We start from the raw sequence: 25,158 nt of genomic DNA, 5'->3' as shown, positions 1-25,158 counted from the left end.
TATCGTGGATGCGGTGTACGGATATACCAATGCGGTATTACTGTGGCATGTTCAGGCCATCACCACCTTCCTGCCTCGTGAGCTCCCCAGGAGGGAAGGTCTGTCAGCAGGACTGACTGCTTGCTGCTCAGCTGGATCGATGATGGATGGGCAGCAGGATTGGGAAGCGAGGCGCGGAAAGCGGTGGCTTAAGGTTGAAGATGTTTTGGGATGGTGAACTCCCCTCGCTCAGAGTCGAGAATCAGTCCAATGCTTCTGAGGACTTACCTAACTCGGCCAACAGTCGCGAAGGGGGTGTGGGTGTTTGCACCATGTGGGTACCCAAGGTGTCTGCTCGGGGTGAAGACTCTGAATGTCACGCGGCCTTGTTCCTGGGGTATCAACGGCGTCCCAATGGAGAAGGAAGAAACGAACCAGACGCCAGCCACGACGGATTATCTGCTCAGCTATTTCGATTGTTGACGAGCGTCAGGACCTTCGGGTTCCTGGGCGTCAATGCGTACACGAGGACGGAGGTACCTACTACAGGCAAAATCAGGATTTTGGGGACTCTTTGTTTTCACGCCATGCCAGTGCCAGGGGCTGCCAAGAATTTTACACCACACTAAGACGTCGGTGGAGTCGGGCTTCCCGTGGACTGTGGTCTGGGGATCGAGGACTGAGAGGCGGATTCCAGTCCTTGCAGAGCAACAGTGAATTGGGGCAGATTGTGTTCGATGACGATGACGGCCGAGTTGTCCTGTGTGCTCCAAGCCCCGATCAGGCCCATACCAGCAGTTCCCTCCCGGTCAGGATCTAGGAACCTGCCACGAGCTGAGGATGGAGACACAAACTGCCCCGCTGGCCCATGCCAGATCCGGCTGGCGGTCGAAGTGAGTCTAGATTCCCAACAGCTGGATGGCGCCCCGGCACTCGAAATCCAGTGTGACAGGGCGATCAAAAGGATGATTCGGGGTATTGGTTTGTATCACTGTATACGAGTGATCTTTCAAGTTCTCGTACGGAGTAGTGTATCTGTGAACTTTCCAACAGCCCAATATCACAGTGTTCCTCATCGGAAGCCATTGAACAGAAGCAGATGTGGTAACATTCATGCACCACTTCTCGCCCGCGCCAGAACCGCCTCCCTCCCTCCCTGCGGACCATAAATAGCCCAGAACAATGCCCAGAACGCTTCTCTTATCCAAGCAAGCACCACCGATCCATTCAGCGGTGAATACACGACTAATTACCAAAATCTATACCAACTTGGCGTACACACTCAACCGGTTGCTATTCCCGCAGAACTCGCTCGCGTTGCCCGCGCACACCATGGAGCAGTCCGCTGCGGGCGCCTCGACCGACCCGGCGGAGAAGGCGTCGCCGCAGTAGCACTCGCGGCCGTACTCGGCGCCGAAGTAGGCGTAGGCCACGCAGAAGGCCGCGCACGACTCGAGCGTCATCGAGTCGGCCGCGTAGCTGTCGGCGGCGAGCGCGCGCACGTCCGTCGCTTCGGTCCGGCACTGGTAGAAGGTCCAGTTGGTCGCGGTCGCGCCCGCGGCGGAGGAGATGTTCGCCGGCTGCGACGGCGGGGCGGGCACGACCAGGTCCGGCTGCACGTACAGCTCGAGGCGGTTCGGCCCGCCGCAGTACTCGAGCGGGTCGCCCGAGCAGGTCATGGAGCAGTCGGCCTGGTCCGTGCCGGTGACGTTGGCCGCGCCCGCCTGCAGCGCGTCGCCGCAGTAGCACTCGCCCGAGTACTCGGCGCCGAAGTACTTGTAGTCGGCGCAGAAGGCCGCGCAGGACTCGAGCGTCATGTTGTCGCCCGACACGTACGACTTGGCCTGCAGCGCGCGCGCGCCGTTGCCCTCGGTCCAGCAGCCCCCGTAGGTGAAGGGGGAGACGGTCGGCTTCCGGGCGCGGGCGGCGGTGGTGGTGGTGGCGGGTGCGCTAGATGTAGAGGACGCGCTACCGACCTTGTAGAGCTCCAGCCGGTTGCCCGCGCCGCAGTACTCGTAGGCATCTCCGGCGCACACCATGTTGCAGTCGGTGGCAGCAGCCGAGACGCTGCCGTCGTTCAGGCTGTTGCCGCAGTAGCCTGTCGCATCTGTTAGTGCTATTTGCTTCCCACATAGAAACGGGATATAGATATAGCGCAGGGTTACTCACACTCGCGGCCGTACTCGGTACCGAAGTAGGTGAAGCCGGCGCAGAACGCGGCGCACGACTCCAGCGTCATCGAGTCGTCGGCGTAGGTCTTCTCCGACAGCGCCCGCTGGGACGTCGCCTCGGTCTGGCAGCCGACAAAGACGTAGTCGCCCACCGTAGGCTTGACGGCGAGTGTTGCGGTCGGTGTCGGGGTGGCAGACGTCGTCCGGGTCGCAGTGGTCGAGTACAGCTCCAGACGGTTACCGGCGCCGCAGAACTCGCTGGGGTCGCCGGCGCAGAGCATGCTGCAGTCCCCGTTGGGCGCCTGGGCGCTGCTCGACGCCAGGCTGTTCCCGCAGTAGCACTCCCTGCCGTACTCGGTGGCCCAGTAGTCGAACCCAGTGCAGTTGGCCATGCAGGACTCGAGCGTCATGCTATCGTAGGCGAACGAGGCCTCGCTGAGCGCGCGCACACCCGTCCCCTCAGTCCAGCAGCTGACAAAGACGTAACCACCGACATTCGTCTTGATGGTCGGCGTTGGGGCAGCCGTTGAGCTGGTGGTGGTGGTGGTGGTGGTGGCCGAAACACTAGTGGAACTCGAGGTCGTGGAGGTCGGGAGGGAGGAGGTGGACGAGACGGTGACGTTGGCGCAGGTAGCACTGCCGGAGAACGTGCCGCAAGTGCCGGAGAGGTCGCTGGCCTTGATGAAGTCGTCCGAGTAGGCGGTGGCGCCGGATCCGGCCGTCACGCTGAGCCTGGCGTTGTAGCTCAGGCCGCCATAGATGGTGAAGCTTGCCGTGTAGAACGTGTACTGGCCGACGCAATCGCCCGCGGTCATGGTGATGTTGGCCTGGGTCAGCGCCGGGACGGGGTTACCGTCGGTCGTGTTGCGGGGGACCAGATAGGAAACGCCCAGGTTGACGGGGAGTCCCACAATGTCGTTGCGGACCTGAGTCGCCGGTTAGCATGACGCAAGCCGTCAGGCTACGGGGGGGGAAAACAAAACTGACGAGAGCGGAGACAGTGAGGGCGCCAGATCCCTGGAGCAGGCAGCTCTGAGGCTTCTGGAGGATCACGGCATCAGACATCGGGTACGAGTTCCCGTTGTTGTCGTAGCTCTTGCTGGTGCCGTCGTTGAAATTGAGAACGAGAGTGAAGGACGAGATGCCCGACGCAACCGGGATTGTCGCTTGGATGGGGAAGAACTAAGGGGCCGTCAGCACCGCGCGCCAAAACGCAGTCTATCCGGGTCGTGACCAAAAGAGACTTACGCCGAAGGTATCGTCGAACCCGTTCGCGACGCCCTGTAAGGTAGCCGTCACGGAGCAAGTGGCGGACGAACCGCAGCTGTTGCCGCCGTTGCGGTCCTTCCAGGTCAGCACGACGTTCGTGATGGAACTGGCGGGAAGCTCCGTGGTCCGGACCCGGATGTACCCGCTCAGGAGGAGAGTCGCGGCGCCGTCGTTGAGGGTCAACTGCATGCCGACCGGCTTGACGGCATAGGGGGCGATCGGGTCGGGGGTGAGCGTGACGCCGGCGGGGACAACTTCGATCATGCGCTGGAGCAGGGCCTGGCACGTGTTGCGGTAGACGGTAGGATCGGCCATGGCGCGGATGGTGACATTGCCGTCCGAGCCGAAGATCCTGCCGTCCGAGTTGCGGCCGACGGCGATGGAGGCGCCGACGACGAGCGGGTTGGTCGTGTTGCCGGCGACATACTCGGTGACCACCTTGTTGTCGTAGACGGCGTTGGACGAGTCGAAGGAGATCTGGCCGGTAGCGGCGGGGACGATTTCGGGGAACTCGGGGCTGTGGACGGACCCGAGGGTGTGGCCGCACGCCACCAGCTGGATCATCTCGGTCGCGTTGAAGCCCATGCGGTCGAACTGCGATATGAAGGTACCAATGGAGTTCTGGGGCTGGGGAACGCCATTGCCGCCCTCGGTGGCATCGACGCGACCCAATCTCAGGGGGACGACGGGGCCGCCGCATGAGCGGACCGAGGCGTACACGCCGGCGGCAATCAAGTCGGCCAGGCTGGACCGGCTCGACAGGTAGTTGGCCAAGAACTTGAGGGTCGTGGCGTGGCCGGGGCCCGTGTTCTCGCCGTCGTTGAGCTCGAACTGCAGCGAGCCGTCGACACCGTTGGTGCCGAAGTACTTGTTGTGCGGTGCCATGTCACTGGGGAGGCGTCAGCATCGGCCGTCACGGCGGGGGAGAGAGAAAGAAAGGAGAGAGAAGCAGGCACAGCACGCACTGGAAACCGACACGCAGCCACTCGCTCGCCGTGATGCGGCCCGGGCCGGCGGCCTCGTTGTCGCAGGGCGTGATGATGTCGTTGAACAGACTGCCCCGGAAGCCCTGCAGCTGGTAGACGATCTCCTCCATGTGGTCGGTTGCGGCGGGCCATGTCGGATCGGCCCTGCCGGTCTGCGCCGCGAGGGACAGCAGGCCGGCAAGGACGGGTGCCCTCGCTCTCATGACGGGTCGATGATGGGTAGTGAATATAATTCAAAACATTAGATTAGGGAATACCGAGCAAATAAAGAGAGCCGAACGAGCGGACGCGGGCCCCAATTGCGGCAACAGAGAGCCAGGCCGGCGGGCGGTCTGACGTGCTCTCGACAACCCAGACTACCGAGTCCGGGCCGGATTCTGCCTCGTGGCACGCAAACTGCGAAAGCCGGGAAGGACGAGGACAAGCGAGCGTCGGAGACCGCAACGGTCGAGGTCGGACAGGAGGAGGCTCACGAGCTATCGCGAGTACTTGCCAGCCCGGCGCATGGTGGGCACTGCTTGTCCTTTTTTTTTCTTCTTCTTTTCCATTTTCCATGCGGCCCCCCCATCCCCCTCTCGGCAGCTTGCAGCTAACGTTAGCAGGCTGGGCGCTCATCAGCCGCGATGGTTGGGCTGGGCTGGGCTGCATCGGACGATGTGACCTCCCAGGCACATCCCGCACAGGCAGATCCAGATTCCCAGCTCGTTGGTCCCTGTCATTCACTTCGTATCCGCAGGGTCCGGGTCCAACAAGTGCGAGTGAGCTTTTCCCATTGAACGCCATCGAATCTCGCTGCGTCTGATTGGCCTGCCACACCAGCTTATCGATTCCAATTTTCCAGCCGCACTGGAGCACTTTCGGCCGCCTGTGCATGGCCTGTGGAGTCAGTACACTATTGAACGCCATGGAATTGTTCTGGGCTGCAGCTTGTGTCCGCAGGAGGAAAAGCGGCCACGTCAACGGGACCGTTTTCTCAGACACGTTTCGTTCTCTTCAATGATCCAATGGTCGGCTCCTCACACCTTTTCGGCTACACTGCATTCACTAGATCGGCTCAGCACGCCGGGAGACCGGCACGTTGCCAAGAACGGCGCTGCAGCTCGTGTCTGCACATCTCCTAGGACAGGGGTTGATTGGAAAGAGGGTTAGGGTTGCAACGTGGCTGCCCCAACAGGATATCGGGACCACATCCAGGTGTCCACGATGAGCATCATCATGGTTGAGCTGGAAGATGTCACCCTCTCAAGTTGCGGCTTAAGACCGAATCGGCACTTATCCATCGCGCATGCAGGATCTGTGTATTCTGTACACCTGCTGGTACCACAGTACTCTGGTGTCTCTCTGACGGAGACATTGAAGGAGGACCAAGATTATAGCCGGTGATTCGCCTCGTCGAGTCCACGGAGATGCCAGGGCGTAATTGTGAGCAGACCTTGCTGCATAACAACGCTGATCGCCAACATCAAAAGCCTGCGTCTTCCTACCACCATACCCGGAGTTGGCCTACCCGATGCCCCCAAGACTGTGTTGAGCGTGGCACTCTTCATGGCCGCGATGACCGAGACGCAAGCCGGAAACTGTGGGATGTCTTGTCCAGTCCTGACAGCCCGAAGAGGTTCCAGCGGGGTGTTCGTGCCGCGTCACCGTGGTGTCGATGAGACGTGCGGTCTCGTTGATGCTCACTCGTATCCAGCCTGTGTTCGATGCGTCGCACATCCTCCCCTAGTGCTGCGACGTCCTGTCATAGTGCCGCCATGCTGTTGTTGAGGGTCTCTAGAGCCTACACCAGCCGAGCACCTTGATCCACCGCCGGTAGATTGGCAACAAGGCTGAAACTGCTGCAACAACCCTTCAAATCCAGCAGCAAGGACTTCAAAGTCCGGTTGCAGCATCATGGTAGAGAAGCCGTGGTCGTAGGCCCCTAGCACTAGTTCTTGTTGTTATTATTTTTGTGTCGTGGGCGGCGAGTATATACCTATCCACCTCTCCTGTATATCTCCTTATCGGAGGCCGGTTTCCGCTTTGGGATCGCGACATGTCGCTGTTGTTGATTGAAGGAGTGACAAGGGGCCGCAAAGCACCGCTGTCGTCTCTCCAGGCTGCCTTGTCTCTCGTTGTAAGCAAGGTAGGGTCTCGTCGTAGGTAGGCCGGATAGGCTGCCGTTGTGTTTGCAATGCTGTCCAAATGCTGAAGCAAGTTGACGTTTTGCGGGAGACTGCGGCGGCAAGACTACCCAAGCCGTGTGTTGTCCATCCGGTGGTTAGGTGCTGTCCGGGAGTTTCGCACCTCTCTGTGAGGAACGAACAGGTGGCAGTAGAATTCTTTATTTAGCTCTCGGGTAATGGTTGACTTAGAACAGCAACCAGGGACGAGTAAACACACCGTAGAGGATGAGCAAAAAATGGTCTCACCCCCCCGGGGAGTCGAACCCCGCGCATCGGAACACTCTATATGAGAATCCGATATGTTAACCGATACACCAGAGGGGTGCTTGAGGTGCTGTTTGTTGGTCGTTGTAAGCAGGAACTCATTTATGAGTTGCTTCAGACTCTCGGGGAAGGAAGGGTTGATGAGGGCCATTGGGATGGAAGGAGCGGAGTGCCCTGCGGCTTCCCAATGCAAACAGTCAACGGGCCGATGGCTGCCGAGGACCTCCCTGCCCAGCCAACACGGACGGCAGTCAGGTACTGTTTCTGGGAACAGTACGACGCACAACATACTGAAACATTATCGAAGCCGAAGTCGGGTTTGAAGTCAGGCACGTCGTCCTCTGTTGATCGACTCCGGAACGCCCAGCATCGTCTGGTTGGCTTTCATGATAGATGCTTCTGCACTACAACGCCCTTGCAGTCTGGACTTAAGAAAGACTTTTACAGCTAAGGTACCTTACGGACCTGGTTTCAAAACACGACCAGTCTAATATATATACTACAGAACTAGGCAGGTAGTGCGATCCTCCATTTAGCTATAAAACGGGGGTGTTCCTTAACTAATTGTTACTGCTCCTCACCTATTTGCCTTTGCACTCCTCCTCTTTAGGCTTAACAAATAACTGTTATAGGGTATAGGCCTATTAGTGATTTTCGTGCTCCCCTCCTATTGGCTTGTATACTTCCTCCCCTGTTCTACCCCTTTTCCTCCTTTCTCTACCTCGCTTATACCCCTATTACACCCCTGTTACTACCCCTTTTCCTCCTTTCCGCTCCTTTTGCTCTTCCTCTCTCTCTTCCTTTTCTCCTTTCTACTCAGTTATACTTAAGCTTCCTATCGCTAAAATGCCTCCTATTCGATGCCCCCCTAGTTTATAGACTACGTTCTATAGTCGTTGCTATTAGTATAAGCTACTTTCTAAGTTTTATACCTGTTCTAACGGGGCTCCTTATACTTCTTATATTTCCTATGCTACTACTTGTTATTAGCGTCGTTGTTCCCTAGCCTATAATACACTATATAATATATAGTATAATGCTATAGAACTTCCTATTCTAACTAGCTAGTTGCCTCTTATAGGTTACATCGCTCTCTTCATTAGTACTTTATAGACTATTGCTAACCTATATTTAGGTAGTATAACCATTGTATTATATAATTTTAGCCTAATAGATATCGAGTATACTAAGTATAGTATATTATATTAGATAGATAAACGTCTTAGCGTATATTTATATATCTATTATATCTTCTTCTTTAGCTAATACTCTTTAATACTATAGAATTCTATAGCTATAAATCCTATATTTAGCTCTTATTGCCTATAGGGCGACGTTTCTTTCCTACTAAGCCACCACCTTCTAGACTTCCTTAATATTACACGCAGATAGTGCTCGGTGACCATCTAGCGGTAAACGTATAAAGGTGAGAAAGATCAATGCCTCTCAGCCTCGTCAGCTAATAAGGCGGCACTCCTAAACACTAGTATATATTACAAAAGTATATTAATACAGTCTACTGTTCTACAAAGGGGTTGCAAACAAGGTTCCCTTTTTTAAGGGAACGCTCGTTACCCCTGACCGTAGTACGGTTATAGGTGCCCTTGCCACAGTTGTATATAACAAGTGCCTAAGGACAAGAAGAAAAAGATAGTGTCCTCGCCATCATTATAGAACTTAATATAGAATAAAGGAGTATATAGAAAGGAAGAAAACTAATCTACATTATACCCTATATAGGATTTCTATATCCGTTATCCTAGTCTATAGTAAGGTCCTCCGTTGCGATTTACCTATTTATTTGTTCCACTTGTCTAGGTCGACGATACTATCGCTAATGTATAAGTCGTCCCTAGCTACCTTCAACGTCTTTATAGCTACTCTACGTTCAACGGATATAAATGTCTTCTTAACTTTCTTAGAAGGACACGTTAACGTCTTTTACAGTTTATCGTCGATTATTACTTTTCTCTAGTACTTACTGCCTATAACTTCAATAGTTTTAGCTTTTAACGTCGATTAAGTATCGTTGTTACATTAACTCTATAGCGTCTTAGCCAACGTTGCTAGTACGACCAATAGCATAGCTTTAGCTATAGGTGTCTTACTCAACGTCTTCTATATAGGCAACTATATAGCTTTAACGATATATACTATAGTTGTAGTTGCAATATAAACGATCTTAGATACTACTTTATAGTAGCTAACGGTCTAAATAGATATTCTAGCTTATTTTATAATAGCTACCTTTATAGTAGGTAAGTCTATTGTAGTAGCTTAGGTCTCGATAACTACTAAATAGCGCTCAATGTCCTATATACGCTATATTAGTCCTATATAAATGCTATCGTATAGGTTTACTATCGTTTAGGTAGTAAGGTCGATCTTCTCTAAAAGAGCGTTGTTCTTATAACGGAGATCTATTATAGTCTTATTGTACACTAGCTATAGGTCACTAATCTTTACTATCCAATAATAATATATATTATCAAGGTCGCCTTAGAAGACAAGACTACTAGGATCTAGGTTACTAGCTTTACTATTTACTTCCAATATACTAATGAACTTTGTTAATTCTATTATAGTTTTTTCGACTTCTTTAATATAGACTTAGTACTTCTAAGCGAATTAGAGTAGATCCTTAGTCAACGCTTATACTACTTTTATATCTACTTATAGAGATTTAATAGCGTTATTGTTCACAGTGACTATATAGCTAGTACTACTCGCTATATCTATAGCTTAGGCGTTATTGTAATAGGCTAATCTAAGCTCTACTAATATTACGTTTATAGAAGGGTTGCCCTCGCCTTTAGGCAAGATGTAATGTAATATAAAGATTTCTATTATAGTCGGTATACAGCTTACTATAACTATATCTATCTCTTAGAACTCTTTAAGGGCTCTCTTGATTATACCCTTAATCCTCTAAATATATAAGTTGTATATAAAGCTAGTAAGCTTATTACTAAAATCCTTCTTCGGGACTATACAGTAGAACCTAGCGAATTATATCGCTAGCTTAGCTATATATTCGTCATTATAACTAAAATCTATATATATATAAGCAAGTACTTCGCTTATAGTAGCGATATATTTGTTTATAGCTCTAGTTAGACGCTAAGAGTACCTATGTAATATATAGGTTTCCTAAAGCTCTAGGATACAATATAGCTTAGTCGCTATATCCTCTTTATTATTAGTGTAATCGGCACTATCGTCGTTAGAGACGTCTAGGTTATCGTTAATTGTAGTAGCCTCGTCTTCTAACGTAATATATAGAGCTTACTAGACTTCCTAACGCTATATACTAGCGAAAAAGACGTTGCTAGTTTCTAGATACTTAATCCCTAATATACATTATAGAGGCTACTCTCCTTCTATATACTTATAAGTTAAGAGAGTTTCTAAACGCTCTTATATAGCGTCGCTATCTAGTACTTCGTTATAGTCCTTATAGACTTCCTATTCATTGTTAGATACTATAATAGGGTCTATAGTAATATTCTACTATCGCTTCTTATAAATAGTCTCTAAGCTATTTTAGATTACTTTAGCTATATTAGCTTCTTTAGTAGCCGTCATTTCGTTATTGTAAATAGTTCTAGTAGCAACGTCTTTAATAATAGCCTAATAGGACGTAGAAGCTCCTAAAGTATACGAGGGAACGCTAAGTATATTGTCGATTTTCTTTACTCCTCTTATTTACTTAGCTATAAGTTAGGCGCTCTCCCTCTTCTAGGTATTAGTAGTATAGCCTTTAGTAGATGTCTTTCTTATATAGAGAGGCATCTTATAAACGACAAAGGCTAGTCGAGTATCTCCCTCTATAATATCGATATAATCGTATTTAAGCGCTTCGCTACTCAATAACGTTAGCGAACTAAGAGAATCGACTATATAGTTGCCTCTATCGTTGATATAGATACTATAAGAATATATAGCGGATTGTCTTGACTTACAAATATAGTATAAATGTATATCGACTAACAGCAGCTTATATAAATATATATAGCTTAATAATAAGAAGGTCTAACGATCAATTATATAGTGAATATAAATGACTATAATAAAGAATTGTTAAGGAAGATAGATATATTGAGGTTAATATATAAAGAGAAAGGAAATTATAGTAGCCTACGTTAGGCCGTTCTAAAAGTAAATAAAAATAATAGTATAGTGCCTATAGCCGATAAACAATGTTGCTATCTAGTAATAGCTAGAGAATAGAACATTATACCTTCGAGGCTCAAAGCCCTATACCTTTATAGCAATAGGATAGCTTTCTCTAACCATTTATAGGTTAAGGTCAATAGCAACTCTATATATAGGAAAACTAGGATAAGCAAAGTACTTAACGAACTAAATAACTACGGTTTTATAACTAAAAGCGTTAGTAATATCTAAGTAAAGGGTAAAAAGAGGAAAAACCAAGAGATCTATAAGATAGAGGATAGCGCTTATATATCTAATAGTAGTATAGCGGTAATAGATATACTAAAATAAACGTATTCTAATAAGGAAAGTATAAATAAACGAAAGGAAGAGAAAGAAATAGGAAAGAAGGAAAGGAAAAGTTAATAATAATATAGCTATCAATAGTCGCTACCCTTCCTCTATAGTAGCTCGACGACAACTCAGTTCTAAGATCGAAGAATCTCCTTCACTTCTTCTTATTCCTTAGTAGTAATACCCTTGTTATAGTGTTCCTTCTCCTAGTCGATAGAGTATACCTTTTTATACTCTTCGACAAATTCCTTAGCACTGTCAATAAGCTAGATATATAGGATCTACTAGTCGTCCTTAGTAGTAAATCCTTTCTATTATACTAGATACTCGACCTTAGGTCTTCGATTCCTCTAAATAATATATCGTTATACAATTCTCTCGATTTCCTAATACTCGTCTCTATCAACGATTATAGGGCTAGGGGGCTCTACGTTATAGCTAAAGGGGTCTTTCCCCTAATCTAGTTTCTATAACTAAGAAACTGAAACTATAGGATAGACTTTCTAACTAGCTAGAAAGTTAAGCTTATAGACGTTCCTATCGATTTTATAGACAATTTTAAATAGTCCTACCTACTATAGCGACCACTTTCGTTTAGGCTTTCCTAGGAGATAGTATCCATTATATAGTTGTAAATAAATAGTGTCTCCTACTTCGAACTTAGTAGGTATATACTTATCGTTGTAATATATCTTTGTAATAGCGCCTATATAATCAATCCGTTCTACTGCTTCCTCCTAATACTACTATCTAAGGATACTAATAGCTTTAGCGGAGGCAACAGTGCCCTTCTTATAGTAAAGTATATCTAGGATAGAGCGTAGTTTAAAGCTATATACCAACTTGTTCAACGATCTTCCGATAGTAACTACAAATATATTATTAAGGTTATACTATAACGCAAAGAGAAGTAGAGGCTATAGCGTTCCTAGTTTTTCTATAGCTTCTATATAGATAGCGATTTCTACTGTCTAGTTTGTCCTCTCTAACTAACTGTCTATCTAGGGATAATAGGCTATCGAGAAAAGGAGGCTAACGCCTAAGATATAAAAGATTTCCTTCTATAGGTCAGAGGTAAACTTAGTATCTTAGTCGCTAATAATTTACGCTAGGAGTCCCTAATCTATATACGTCAATGCTCTAAAGATTATAATAGCCTATTTCTCTACTAATATTTTGTCGTTTCTAGCTATAAGAAGCTTCTTCTTACTAAACTTATAGGTAATAGTATATATAGCATTGAGGATTAGATACTTTTTCATTGACTACAATGTCCCTTCGAAAAGTATAGTAGGTAAACCGACGATAAAATCTATAGTAATAGTATAGAAAGGCTATAGCGGTATCTAAATTGGCTAAAGGTCTCTAGGCTTCGGTTCTCTTAAAGTCTAGTTCTCTCTATATATAGGGCAATGCCAAACGTATTTATATACTATCTAGCACTTTTAGTTAAATGTAAATGCTAAGAGGTTTACTATTATATTGTCTATACTAAAGTAGTAAATATTGTTATATACAATAGTAAGAATGTTCTTAATATAGCTACTAGGGATATAAAGCTTCCTCGCTCCTTCGTAGTCGACGTAGTAGAGGAGACCGTCCTTTAGTTTATAGGGTCTAAGCTATAGCTTTCGATACTACTTTCTTCGTAGCTTTCCTTCTCGCTCTTTACGTTCTCTCTACTTAGCGATCTTCTTAGCTTGTTCTTCTATATTATAGAGACTCCTAATAATCTTATTATACTAATGGTCGTTAGGGTAAACTATAGTTAGCTTAGCTTTAAACTTGTTACTAATAACTAGTTCAAAGGTACTAATGTCTATAGTATAGTATTCCTTGGTATTAATCTAGGTAGCGAACCAAATATCCTCTAGTTCGTTAGTAGTATCTTAGGTTTCGTTAGAAGCGTCTTTCTCAAAGGTCGGCAAACGTAATAAAGCGTCTAGTACAACATTAAGCTTTCCTAGTATATAGAAAATGTTAAGGTCAAACTAGGATAGCTAGTTTATAGCGTTGGCGAGCTTTAGGTTAGCCTTTATAAGGTCTATAGTAGTAAGAGATATATACTTTATAATGCCTCTAGTTGCTATATAGTCTATCAAGATGTTTATAGGGTATTAGTTTAACTATACTATTTTTTAGAGCTTCCTAACTACCTATACAATAGTAGCGACTTCTACTTCTATACTCCTATACTTTCTTTCTACGTTGGAAGTTAGGCGGGACAAGAATATAATAGGCTAGATCTCGCTACTTAGGATATCTTAGCTAAGGATACTAGTACTATCCTATTCGCTATAGAGTTGAAAGACGATTGCTCTATATCCCTTGCCACTTACGTCGAGCTTAATAAATAGCGGCTTATTAGGACAATAATAATATAGAAAGTACTACTCGTATAGATGTTCCTATAGCAATCTAAAGGACTCTAGTTCCATTGGTATAAACTCGAATTTAGCGTTCGAAGTAAATGCTTTCCTAGTATTCTTCGACTTAGCGATAGGAAGGTCTCCACTTACTCTCCCTTAGGTAAGGAGCTTAGTTTTACAATCCTATAGAGGCTACGTTTTTACTATATACTATAAAATACCTTTATATAGCTATCTAGCTATACTAAGGTACTACTCTAAGGTCTTAAAGGTATTAAGGAACTTGAGTTTCTTAAATACGATGATCCTATTGTCTATCTTAGCTACTCTTTCGCCATTGACTATATAGCTAAACAGTCTTACTGACAAGTAGGCTATAAAGGATTTTTCTACTAAAATATAAATATATACCTTATCGAGGATATTAAGAACCGTCTTAACGTACTTGAGGTACTCCTCTATATTCTTACTAACGATAATAATGTTATCGATATAGGTATATACAAAGTGCTTATACTTATAGAACAAGTAGTCTATAAAGCGCTATATAAAAGCTAACGAGTTTTTAAATCCTATTAGTATAACGTTCAAGCGTTCTAAACCTCTAGGACTAATAACCACTATATAGTTATAGTATTCTTCTACGACTAGAAGCTAGAAGAAAAATCTAGAGGCGTCGAATACTATAAAGATTATATTACCTATTATTATATTTATAATATCGTCTTAGTTGGGCAACGGGTATACATCTAGTACCACCAATGTATTTAGGGGCCAAAGGTCTACTATAGCTCTGCCTTTCGTTTTTTTAGCAACTATATAGTAGACTACAAAGACCAAGTAAACGATAGGGGTTGGCTAGTCTATAAAGTCCATCTTTCCTTATATATATAGTTTATTATATTCTTCGTCGACGATCACTTGGTCTTTAGCGCTTAGCGGGTAAACTTAAATAGGCTTAAGCTAATTCTACTATCTATCGATAAATAGAATTCTTATCTTCTAATCCTCTAGTATAGAGACAATGCTATAGTTATAGAAGACGTTATACTTGTCTAATAGTACCTTTATCTCTTCTATATACTATTTGTCCCTACTATAGACGCTTACCTCTACTACTAACTTAATATATAGGATATCGTCTAGTTTCTCAATACTATAGGATAGCGTATAGAACTCTTGCTTAGTAGGTAGCTTATACTTATCCTCTATTAGTATCTTCGTCATTAGTTCCTTACCGCTAGGCTTCTATTATATAGTCGTCGTTATCTATATATATTTGTTGTCTACAACGTCATCCTAGGTCTACTATATAAGGTTCTATACTATCGCCTAGATATCCTCCTTTAGGCTATACTAAAGAAGGTGTCTAATACACTATCCTTCGACAATAGTGATCAGGCAAGCAATGTTGTTCCTTACAATAGCCTAGTATACACTTTTTATATCTACAACGGCGTCTAATATACCTTCGACGTATAAAGCGAAGTAGAGCTTACGTTTCTAGCTACCTAGATTATCGTTATCGGTATCTATATACTCGAATACAATCTTAATCAAGTATTCCATTATAGGTATAACCGTTATAATGTTTATAGCTTTCACTTTCTAGATTGTTCTTTTCCATTCTATATATACCCTCACCTTTATATTATAGACGGACTAAAAGTAATAGATAGACGTATTAAGGTTAATCTTTACTCTATTATAGAGTATAAAGTTAATTCCAATCAACAGTTTCGCTTTTAAACCTTCAATAATGTCGGCTATTATAGTAAAATAACCGTCTACGTTAGTACTATAGACAATTCCTCAAATATAGAAGTTAAACTCAACTTACTTCTTAACTTTGGTATAGGCTTCAACGCCTTTAATAAAGTATAGCTTTACATCAATCTAACATAGGTTCTTAGCCTATTTGGAGATAAACTCCTTATCAACGAGGTTGATATTACTACCTATATCGAAGTAAACCTCGGTGCCTAGCTTACCTAGGTTTATACTAATATTAATTATAAGGTATATAGCTTACTTATCCAATGCTTTCAGTAGCAGTATATATAGCTACGCTTCTACAATCTGTCCTTCGGTCAGTATAAAGTTTATATCTTTACTATCAAACTCATCTTCGTTGTTACTAAGGTTATACTAACGGTCTATTCAAAGTTATATAGGTTTATACTTATCTTCGTCGCTATCGTTAGCTATATATTTAAAAAGCTTATAATATATTATAAAGACTCTACTATAGATAGTATATTACTAAATCTATAGGAGTTGTTATAGTAGTTTGTTCTAGCTTAGTCTAGGCTAGCGAAAGGTATAATATAAGTAGTAAGAACTATCGGCTTTTTCGTCTTTTAATTCCTCGTCCTTAGCTTCAATGTCGTATTTGTCGACAAGAACGTACTTAGTCTTCTCTAGCATTTTATAGTAAAGGTTAGCGTCTTCGTCGTCTCCTATTACTATAATCTCGCTATAGTATAAGAAGGTACTATCTTCAAACTACTTTTTATATATATATATCTAAATCTATTAAAGTCGTCGAGGTCGAGGCAATCTTCCTCAGTTGCTATTATCGCCTCTTCTCTAACTATTGAATAGTCTAAGTCCTTCTCTATAATCGTTGAATAGTCAATATCCTCTTTTATATCTAGTTGTACTATAGAAGTTTCAATTACTGAATAGTCGTACTTAGTTACTATCTCTATATCAATTGTTTCTAAGTCGCTAAGGTTTGTCCTTATCTCTTCTCTAAGGATCGTAATATCCTCTTCTACCTCTTCCTATTTAAAAGGCTCTACTATCCTTCTAATCGTCTCCTCGTCCTTCGTCGTTGTACTCTATATCTATATTATTAGCAATAGGACTATAGCCAATAATATAGCCCTTAGCAACGTCCTAGTGGAGCTTATCTCTAACAATATATACTTTAGTATCGAGAATACTAAGGAATACGCCTATCTCTATAGTTATATCTAGTTTAAAGTATAGCTAGCGAAGTTCTAAATAAAGGTAGTTATATAAATGTATTAGACGTTACTCCTTAGTAGTATCTCCCTAAATATATATATATTTAAAGTATTCTATAGTAAATTTCTAAACTAACTTATCTTTATAGTTGTCCCTTATAGTATACTAGTTTTTATTTAGCTATTTCTCTACTTTATATCTCTTAATACTAAACTCCTTTTTTAAACGTTTAGTCTATACTTTTATAGATATAGTCAGTACTACCTTTTCTATAGTAGAGAGCTACTATTTATACTATTATAACGCTAATCCTTAAAGTAGAGTCTATATCTCTATATATAGAGTCTCTTCTCTTATTAAATAGTATCTAATAACCTAATCTACCTACTTAACCCAAAGGTTAACGTCCCTATAGTATAGCTACTATTTATTATACTATAGGTCCTAGGGTTCCTTAGCCTCGTTCTCTATATCTAGCTAAAAGAGACTAATGTCCTAAATCTTCTATTTCGATATAGGTATAGACAATTATAAAGATATAGTGCTTCCGTCCTTAGTTTTAGGCTAATAGTCTTCTATACCTATAGCTCTATTCGCCTTTTCGATTATAATGTTTAGGTTCTCTATTATTCTAGCTATCTAGGTAAGAAAGTCTTATATAGCGAAAGCGGCTTAGATATCTATAGCTCTAGCTACTTGTCTAGAGGGTCTAGCTCCTTGTCTAGAAGGTCTAGCTACTTATCTATATAGCAAGCTTAGTATCTCTTAGAATAGTAAAAAGACATTAGAATCGACTAAACTATTTATATATTCTATTCTAAGGTTCTAAATAACTATACCTAGTCTAGGAAGCCTAGATAGATATTAGGATAGTTGGCTAGGCGTCTATAGCAACGGCTAGGGAACTTAGTCGAAAGTACCGATCAGCTAAGCTATCGAAGATAATAGGTCTTCTTCTTTAGGTTGTCGGTTCTAAGGCGGTAGATCCTATAATCCTCTTTATAGTCCTTAGTAGTATCTACCAAGATTATAGCTATTAACGGTATAGGTTTTATATCCCTATTAAAGAATAGTTAATATATCCTAGGTTTCTAGTTGCTCTTAGAAGGTTAGGCTTAGTAGAGTTGCTAGCTAGTTCTTAGTTGGATTATATCTAGTTTTTACTAATGTTTCTAACGGTATAGCTAGTTCTAATTACTAATCGTCGGTCCTCTAAGGCTTTGGGGTCTCTAATAGTCCCTAACTCTCTAGTACTAAAGTCTCTAGCGTTTTTTAGGTTAAGTCCTTAGTCTCTAAGACAATATCTTCGATCCTAGAGTCTAGGATAAGGTTCTTACTAATAGCTACTTAGACTTTATACCTAATAGTTATAAGGTAGATGTAAAGAATATAATTGTTAAATATCTAAGAGGGAGGATACTCTATAATGTATAGTGTTTCGGTATATTATTAGGTATAGACGTCTCCTTCTAATACCTCTTTAAGTAATACTATAGCTTCTAGGTATTAGAGTTCTCAAAGATTAATAGCGGTTACCTATTAGACGTTGTAGGTAACCTCGAAGTCCTTAATAAACTTAAGTATCTACTATATATCCCTATAGACGTTGGCGTTTATAAGGCTTAAATCCATCTAGCTTCTAACTCCTTGTAAATGCTTAGTACTAAAATAATAGTAGCTAGGTTGTAAACTAGTTCGTTATAGATCGTATACTCCGAAGCTTACTCCTTTACAAAGGAGCATTATCTGCCTTAGACGTTGCTCTATACAACTTATTAGATGTAATTTGTAATGTCTCCTAATCCGAACTTAGCTCCCCTCAACAGAAAGCGAATAGGTTTAAATCGTTAGTAGGCACCACTTGTTATATATAGATAGTGCTCAGTGACCATCTAGCGATAAACGTATAAGGGTAAGAAAGATCAATGCCTCTTAGCCTCGTTAGCTAATAAGGCGGCACTCCTAAATACTAGTATATATCACAAAAGTATATTGATATAGTCTACTGTTCTACAAAGGGGTTGTGGGCGAGGTTCCCTTTTTTAAAAGAACGCTCGTCACCCCTGACCACGGTGTGGTCATAGGTGCCCTTGCCACAGTTGTATGTGACACTTAACCACCTATTATATATATAAGATCCTCGAAGGTCCTATTTTTATAATTATCTTCGTCGTTATAATTTGGCTTTTATATTTACTTCTATTTCTATAAATTAAACTATATATAATGTTTATAGTAGTAGGCCTATAGATTTTCAAATCTATAGCGCCCTATACTATACCGCTAGCCCTTTTATAGAGGTGCCTAAAGAGCCTCCTTAGTATACTTAGCTTTTTTTTTATAATTCGTAGGCTACTATTATATATTGAACTTTCTTCTTTATAGACTTTAATTATAATTTTATATTACGCTTTATAGACTTTCTCTATCGATATAACCCCTTTATTTATATCTATTTAACTATAAGGGAGCGCTTTCTTTAGAGCCTAGCTATATCGCAAGTCGCAATTATACCTTAGTTACATTTAGTTATAGATTATAGCTATAGTTATAACCGTCGTTGTAAAAACCTACTAATAATAGATAAGGTAGCTATTCTTATTTTAGAGGAGAATTTAGAGCCTAATTTTCGTAATATTGTCCTTATATACCGCTTAGACGACGGCTCTATATAGGCCTAGCACTATATTTACCTACATTACCTTGCTTATCTCCTATTGGCCTATCCTTTGATGTTTCTATTTAGAGATCCTAGCTTTTACTAAGGCTTATAGCTCTATAATGGCTAAGGGCAGGGCTATACTTAACTAAGTATTAAGTTTAGACAGTAGTATCGGTACCTATTATATCCTTATATAGGTTATAGCTAAACGCCTTTCCTTTTTCGCTAGTTGTTCTAATAGTTCTTAGTAGACCTCTAGGCTATAAGCGATTAGTAAAAGCTATATTAGATTTATAACAACTAGAAGGAACTATATATAGAACTATACTAAGGAATATAGGACTAGCTATAACTAGGTAATAGCAATGCTTATAAGTTTAGATAGCGAATTATCCTATCTACAAGCTATATTAGAGGCCTATACTTTATTGCTCAATGCTATTAGGATTCAATAGCTATTATCTATAAGCTAGGTTATTCTACTTTATTTATTATAGTTATAGCTAACCTAAACTAGGTAGAGATCTAATGAAAGCTTCTTCTAGACTAGACTATAGTAGACCGCTCTAACATTGTTGGCTATATCTTTGAGCTTAAGTACTAAGCTATCCTTTATAAGCTTTAGTATAGCAACCTATTTAGCGAGTTTATAAGCATTGTTTAGACTATTAAATACTAGAAGCGTAGGCTCCTATACCGCTATATCTTGCTTTTCCTTTTACGAGAGTCTATACGTCTGTTTCTTACGCTTGTTAACGTCGACTACGTTATTTAGGCTAAGCTTCCAATAGAGGTAAAGGATTCTAATAGCCAATTATAGACTGTTATTGCAAGCAATATAATTTATAGGCTATATAGTTTAGATAACCCTACCTCTTTTTATATAGTTCGTAACCTATATATAGAGGTTATAAGCTATTCGAAGCACTTTCTAAAGGCGTTTATAAAGGAGACTATCATCCTAGAAAATAGGTATCCTATCTATTGCTATCAAGACACTGGGCAAATAGTTATTTATAAGGTCAATAGCTATAAAGTGCAACTTGACAACTGTTGGGTTATACTTTATAACCCTTATCTCTCTCGTAAATATACTACCTATATCAATATAGAGATTTATATATCTATAAAGTCTATTAAGTATATATATAAGTATATTTATAAGGGGACTAATTAGTCGACAGTTCAACTCTCTATAAGTAATTAGCTTAATAAGGTTGATACCTATTTGCAATGTTAGTATATTAGCCTAGTAGAGGCGGTTGTATAGCTCTTCGAATTTTATACCTATTACAAGTTCCCCTCTATTTATCGCCTTCTAGTCTATCTTAAGTATTAGCAATACGTTGTTTTCTAGGTAGATAGTACTCCTAAGGAGCTTATAAAAGCGTTAGAACGTAGAACTATAGAGCTAGAAGTATTCTTTACTTACAACGTAGCCTATAAGGATATTCGTAATATCCTCTATATTGATTTTCCTTTGTACTTTGTCTAGGATAAGCGGTTATAGGAGTAGAAGCCCTATATCTATAGCACTGCTATTAGGCGTATACACTATATTCCTCCTTCTATAGGTAAGCGGTATTTTCTTCGTCTTCTTCTTTGTTTAGTCCCTAGCGCTTAGTCGTTTACTTATTTATAGACTATAAATAGCTATAAATATTCTACCTTTCGAGCTATATATATTGTAGCTAGCCTACTTAACTCTAATTAAAGCTAGATTATATACTTCGACGAGGCTATAAACTAGTAAATAGAGTATACCCTTTGTAAGCTTTTTGCTATTAGCCTTCTTACTAACGACATTGTAGACCTAGTAGCGCTATAATTATAATTTTATAATTCCTTTTATAATAATCTTCTATACTGCTTTGAACATATTATAGATGTTCTACTAGACTTAGAAGAACTATATTTCGACTTTAGGCTCTTTTTATTAAATTAGCTACTAGCTAATAGCGACAAGTGTTTAGCTGACTTTAGTTTACCAACTATTTATTACCGTTAGGAGAATATAGAGTAGAACCCTCTATTATAGGTAGAGCTTAGTTACAACTATTAATAGTAGAAGGCCCTCTTTATAAGTATTCGATCTTAGTTAAACGTTAGCTAAATAGCTCTCTTTATAGAGATTATAGCTATAGTCGACTTACACTTTAAAATAGCCTATTTTTTTATCTAAGGCGCTAGTAGGACTAGTAAAACCTTTTTATATTGTTGTCTCTCTTCTTTCTTCTATTTATAAAGGTATATCGTCCTTTACGTTGCTTCTTCTAGTATTACAGCTCTCCTTCTCGATAGTAGCCGCACTTCTTATAGCCGTTCTAAAATTCTGATCGACATTATGAACGCTAGTACTTACATAGTCTAGAAGAATACTTAGCTTACGACTCTTTTGTAATATACTAAGCTTATTATCTAAGACAAGGTTCCAATGTAGTACCGCTACTACTTCGAAGCTATAGATTGTATATTATAAAACATTTATAACTATAATAGCCTATTTAAAGGAGTTCCAATTGTATTAGGGGGGGACTTTATATAAATCCTACCTATTATTTATAATAGTGACAAGTGTTACATTATTTAAGCCTGTCTATAGAACTAGCCTATTTGGCCTTAGCTATAGGTCTAGAGATTAATAGAGAATATATAAGTATAGGGAGCTAATATTGACAACTATACTTTTATAAGTTGGTTGTAGGATCTAAGTTATAATCCTTACTTCTATAGCTCTATTAATCCCCTCTCCCCCTTTACACTTTATTCTATATAGGAGTAGTTAGTTGATTAGGTCTATCCTATATATTTGCTTAAATATACTACAATGGACTTAACAGTGTTTATAAACTAAGTAATTCTTTGCCTTTGCAACGCAACTATAAGTTCTATTAATATAGCTGTTATTTCTTTAGTTCTAGGTTAGGAAACTTAGTATCTCTCTATTAACGAGGTAGAAAACCCTCCTAATAGTAAGGATTTTAACGCTTCTATATTATCTCCTAATTTTTTATTTTCCTTAGACTTTACTTCTATTCTATCTACTATCCTAACTTTAAAGGTTGGAGCCTCTATTCTTTTATTTTGAAACCTTGACCCTAGTAGTAGGCTCTACAATGGGACTTGGCTAGTTGTAACTCAGCTTGCTTTATTTATTATTAAAGGGTAAATCTTAATAGGTAACTTTACTAGGCAGTTGTAGATAATTCTAAAAATTAAGTTAAGTTCTTTAGAGGAGGACTTTCCTTATATTATTGTTTATAGGCAGTTTCTAGTTCGCCTCTACTTTACAATAACTATTAATAAGTCTCAGAGGTAGTCTTTTTCTTATATTGGTGTTGATTTTCGAGAGCCTATATTTTCTTATAGCTAATTTTATATAGCTATATCTTAGGTTATAGATATTTATAATGTTTATATATACTTATTGGATTTAGGGGGGTAGAGCAAGAAGCTTATAAACATTGTATACCTAGAGGTACTAATATTATAATATAGTTGTTAAATACTATTATAGATTGTTGTAGTCGAGGTGTACTATATACTAACTAATGCTTTGCACCTATGTTAAACGCTATTTTAAATTCCTATAGTCTAGGTATACAACGCTATCGCGACTAAGGTATATAACGCTATTCTAGATTCCTATAGTCTAGGTATATAACGCTATTGTAGCCAAGGTATATAACGCTATTCTAGATTCCTATATTCTATATATACAACGCTATTCTAGATTCTTACGCTCTAGGTATATAATGCTTTATACCTATAGCTAGTAAATACATTTCTCTCCTCTATAGTATATCCTTTATAGACTTGTTAAGTAGATTCGTTATAATTCACGTTCGCTAATCATATCTCTTTCCTCTATAGTTTGTCTACTATAGATATATTAAATAGGTTAGCTATATCTCTAAGAGCTTCTACAAAGGTCTACTCTTCTTTCGTAGACAAGTATAGAAAGAGCTTGTAAATAAGCTCGATATAGCAGTTAACGCGTTTAATAGGGTTTATAAGTTCGCTATATATAGCGTAGCGTCTATCCTCTCTTAGGTAACGTAAACTGTAATAAGTAGGCGTAGCAAGGTTGTTATTCAATAGGCGTATAGCCTTCTTTCCAGCCCTATAACGACCGTTATAGACAAGGGGCGTAAACTTATCTTTTAGAACAGGGTATACAATAGGAGCTACTATCGTATAGGGAGTAGGCTACGAAAGTATATATAGGTCGTTAAATTGTTAAAAGCTAATAGAAGATAATGTATCTATTATAGGGCGTAAACGCTTAGAGGAGATAACCACTTTGAGCTCCGACTTACGCTTTATAAGCGTAGTATAATGCTTATATAGCTTAGGTATCGGCTAAGAGGGAGGTAGAGAGGGAGAGGGGGAAGTTAAATCCTTTACAATATAGCGTTTACAAGGTATCTCCAACTCTATTATATATATATTAGCTACGAAGTATATTGCAGATATATTAGGAGGACTATACTTACTACTTCATTTAAAATAGCTATACCTAGTGCTATCTAAGTTATAGTAGTAGCTAATATAGTAGCTATTACCTATATTGTCCTATAATACAATATAGTTTATATATAAGCCTAGACCTTTATCGTAATACTTATATTCGCTATTATTAAGATCGTTGCCTATAATTTATATTAGTAGAGATTTAAAGTTAGTTATATAGTCAAAGTTAATATTATAGTACTTATCTAGGTTATAAGGATCCATCTACAAATAAATATTATAGACCACCTATAGGTATATTAGCATTAGTGTCCTATTATTATTATAAATCGCTATATACTTTAAACTTTAGTAGGTCCTATATATACTTCGTAGGCTTAGGAAAGTTTTATATAGCTTCGAGGATAACGTCCTTTATAAAGATGTCCACTAAGACCTTTATTTCACCACCTTCGTTCCCCTCTCTTTATACTTCTATAGCTATATCTTTAGCTTCGTTATCTTCCTCTTATACGTCTATCGCTATAGTAGTCGACGTAGATATAAGCAGCTTATAGAGGGTATCGCTATATTAGACGTCTTTATCCACTTCGACGGATAGTAGAGGCGAGTCCGCTTCGTCGTCCAAAAGCGTAGAAGGCATCTAATAGTCGTTAAAAATCGCTACTTATATATAGCGATTAAGCTAGTATATATATAGTTACGTTAATTGACTTAGTTAGCGATATACAATATAGTTATCGAGTAGTTCGTTTAGTCGGTTTAGTTGGTATAGGACCTAGGTTTCTATCTTCTAGGCGCGGCGATTCTGCTCTAATATGTAGTCGGCTTCTATATACCCGTTAGACTCGCTCTAATCGCCTAGGAAAAGCCTAGAAAAGAGGTAACGGATTAGTAAATACTTACGAATACGCCGCTAAGCCAAGTCGCAACAGATATACGCGGTTCTGTGGGATGAATGTCGTATACGCTGGAAAAGGTGGGTGCGTAGGTGTGGAAAAAGTGGGTGGTTGTGGGAAAAGTGGGTGGTTGTGGCACTGCCAAGAAAAAGGATTGAAATGGCTGTGCGTAGCCCGCGAAGCGGGCTGCCAACCCCTAGTCAAATGGAACGCCGCCGAGAGCGTCAAATCTCACGTAAAGTCCATTGCCCCTCCTGACTTCCTCATCATTTCTTGAAGCCTGAACCTACACACAGAGTAATGATGTCTTCGAGGGCTGTGAATCTTGACGAGGATCTTGGGAGCACCGGGTGTACATCGCAAACTAAAAGTACCGAACACATCGCTTAGCTGCCTCGCTTTATGGACTGAACGAGATCAATACTAGATCATTACCACA

General features: G+C 41.2%; 2 protein-coding genes and 1 non-coding gene across 3 annotated transcripts; all 3 read right to left on the bottom strand.

Moving 5' to 3' along the window:
* Positions 1-1,902: 1,902 nt before the first annotated feature.
* THITE_2107105 (uncharacterized protein) lies at positions 1,903-4,783 on the bottom strand. Its single transcript, XM_003648954.1, has 4 exons — positions 4,385-4,783; positions 3,399-4,308; positions 3,138-3,332; positions 1,903-3,076 (listed from the first exon to the last, which is right to left on the bottom strand). The coding sequence occupies exons 1-4, from the start codon at positions 4,606-4,608 to the stop codon at positions 2,141-2,143; spliced, it is 2,265 nt and encodes a 754-aa protein (XP_003649002.1). The 5' UTR covers positions 4,609-4,783; the 3' UTR covers positions 1,903-2,140.
* A 2,030-nt stretch (positions 4,784-6,813) lies between these two features.
* Positions 6,814-6,894, bottom strand: THITE_t3. The gene has a single exon. It is a non-coding gene; the product is annotated as a tRNA-Glu (tRNA).
* Positions 6,895-13,964: 7,070 nt separating this feature from the next.
* Positions 13,965-14,216, bottom strand: THITE_2042291 (uncharacterized protein; the record flags this gene model as incomplete). The annotated part of the gene is made up of 1 exon (XM_003648953.1): positions 13,965-14,216. A coding segment is annotated over one exon (252 nt), but the record flags the coding sequence as incomplete, so codon positions are not given.
* Between the last annotated feature and the right edge of the window lie 10,942 nt (positions 14,217-25,158).

This window comes from Thermothielavioides terrestris, chromosome 1, assembly GCF_000226115.1.
Source record: "Thermothielavioides terrestris NRRL 8126 chromosome 1, complete sequence".
NCBI classification, from domain to species: domain Eukaryota; kingdom Fungi; phylum Ascomycota; class Sordariomycetes; order Sordariales; family Chaetomiaceae; genus Thermothielavioides; species Thermothielavioides terrestris.
Note: the sequence above shows the minus strand (reverse complement) of the source record. Positions and strands in the feature narration are given on the sequence as shown.